General features: G+C 40.0%; 1 protein-coding gene across 1 annotated transcript in view; it reads right to left on the bottom strand.

Annotated features, from left to right (window-relative positions):
- Positions 1-1,089: 1,089 nt before the first annotated feature.
- The window catches only part of LOC140919659 (uncharacterized), a 1,169-nt gene continuing 425 nt past the window's right edge, over positions 1,090-1,833 (bottom strand). The window contains exons 2-3 of the mRNA XM_073366262.1: positions 1,585-1,831; positions 1,090-1,392 (exon numbers count right to left, since the gene is read on the bottom strand). Coding sequence (XP_073222363.1) covers positions 1,090-1,392; positions 1,585-1,831 — 550 coding nt within the window. The remainder of the gene's footprint in view (positions 1,393-1,584; positions 1,832-1,833) is intronic.

Below are 1,833 nucleotides of genomic sequence, written 5' to 3'. Positions count from 1 at the left end.
CATATGCTACCACCTTCCCATCTTGCATAAGTACTCCACCTAATCCTGAACCATACGCATCACAATATACTACGAAGGGTTCACTCAGGTCAGGTAATACTAAGATCGATGCAGAGCTCAATCGTTTCTTAAGCTCTTGGAAACTATTCTCACAATGGGTATCCCACACGAACAATTCCCCTTTTCGGGTCAACTTAGTTAAAGGTAAGACCAGCTTGGAAAATCCTTCTATGAACCTACGATAATAACCAGCCAATCCTAGGAAACTTCTAATCTCAGTCACTGACTTAGGTGCTTTGCATTCTAATACACTCTCCACCTTGGTAGGATCAATGACTATTCCACATTTTGAAATTACATGTCCTAGGAAACTTACTTCCTCTAATCAAAATTCACACTTAGACAACTTGGTAAAAAATTGTTTCTCTTTAAGGGTTTGCAAAACTATCCTTAAATGTTCGCCATGCTCTTCCTTAGTCTTAGAGTACACCAAGATATCATCTATAAACACAACTACAAATGAGTCTAGGTAAGGGTGAAAGATCCGGTTCATGTAATCCATAAACACTACTGGTGCATTAGTCACACCAAAAGGCATAACCAAATACTCATAATTGTCATAACGGGTTCTAAAGGCAGTTTTAGGGATATCAGAAGACTTCACTCGGATATGATGATAACCTGATCTCAAGTCGATCTTACTAAACACACAGAATCCTCTCAATTGGCCCATAATGTTATCTATCCTGGGTACGAATACTTATTCTTGATTGTCACTTTATTATGTTGGCGGTAATCCACACACAACCTCATAGAGCCATCCTTCTTCTTAACCAACAACACAGGTGCACCCCATGGTGACACACTAGGCCTTATAAATTGTTTATCTAAAAGCTCTTCCAATTGCTTCTTAAGCTCAAACAATTCGAAGGGAGACATCCTATACGATGCCATGGATATGGGTCCAGTACCTGGTACAAGGTCAATGCTAAACGCAATCTCACGCTCTGGTGGTAAACCAGTGACATCTTCAGGGAATTCACACACAATAGGAACATCTCGTATTACCACTTTTTTTTCAAATTCCAATCAGGCTAGGATCATGTATAACTGGGCATCTTCTTTCAAGAGTGCCTTCACTTGGTTGGCGGATATATTGCTAGGCTTATCCGTCTCTTCTGACTCCATGAATTCAATGGTTTTACTAAAAAAATCTACACGGACACGGTTGGCAGATAGCCAATCCATACCAAGAATCACATCAACCAGACGCAAAGGTAAACACACTAAGTCAACTTGGAAGTCCCTTCCACACACATGGATAGAAAGGTCAAGACAATCACTAGAGGTATAAATATAATCACTAGTTGGGGTATTCACAATCAAATCATACTGCAAATGAGATACAGGTAGTCCTAAACGTCTAAACAATAAAGAGACACAAAGGAATGAGTGGCACCACAATCAAATAGCATAAATAAAGGAGTATCACTTATGAGACATGTACCTTGGATCAAGTTGTCTTTCTCAAACGCTCCAGCTACTCAGGGCAAAGACTCTTCCATTGGATTTAGGTCAGCTGGCTTGGGAACTCTGGTTTCCAGGTTGTGGAGTGTTCCTTGGGTAGGGGCATGTGGTGCTAATGTGGCCTTGTTGTTGACAATTAAAACAAGTAATTTCAGCATCTCTACATTCATATTCATTATTACCATTGTTGTTTCTCGAGACTTGACTCCTGTTGTTACTATTTCCGTTACTAACTCCTCGTCCATTGGGGTTTCCTCTACCACTCCCATAACTATAACTATTTCCATTTCTTTTTCTGTTACCACT

Source organism: Cicer arietinum, chromosome 3, assembly GCF_000331145.2.
Source record: "Cicer arietinum cultivar CDC Frontier isolate Library 1 chromosome 3, Cicar.CDCFrontier_v2.0, whole genome shotgun sequence".
Lineage (NCBI taxonomy): Eukaryota > Viridiplantae > Streptophyta > Magnoliopsida > Fabales > Fabaceae > Cicer > Cicer arietinum.
Note: the sequence above shows the minus strand (reverse complement) of the source record. Positions and strands in the feature narration are given on the sequence as shown.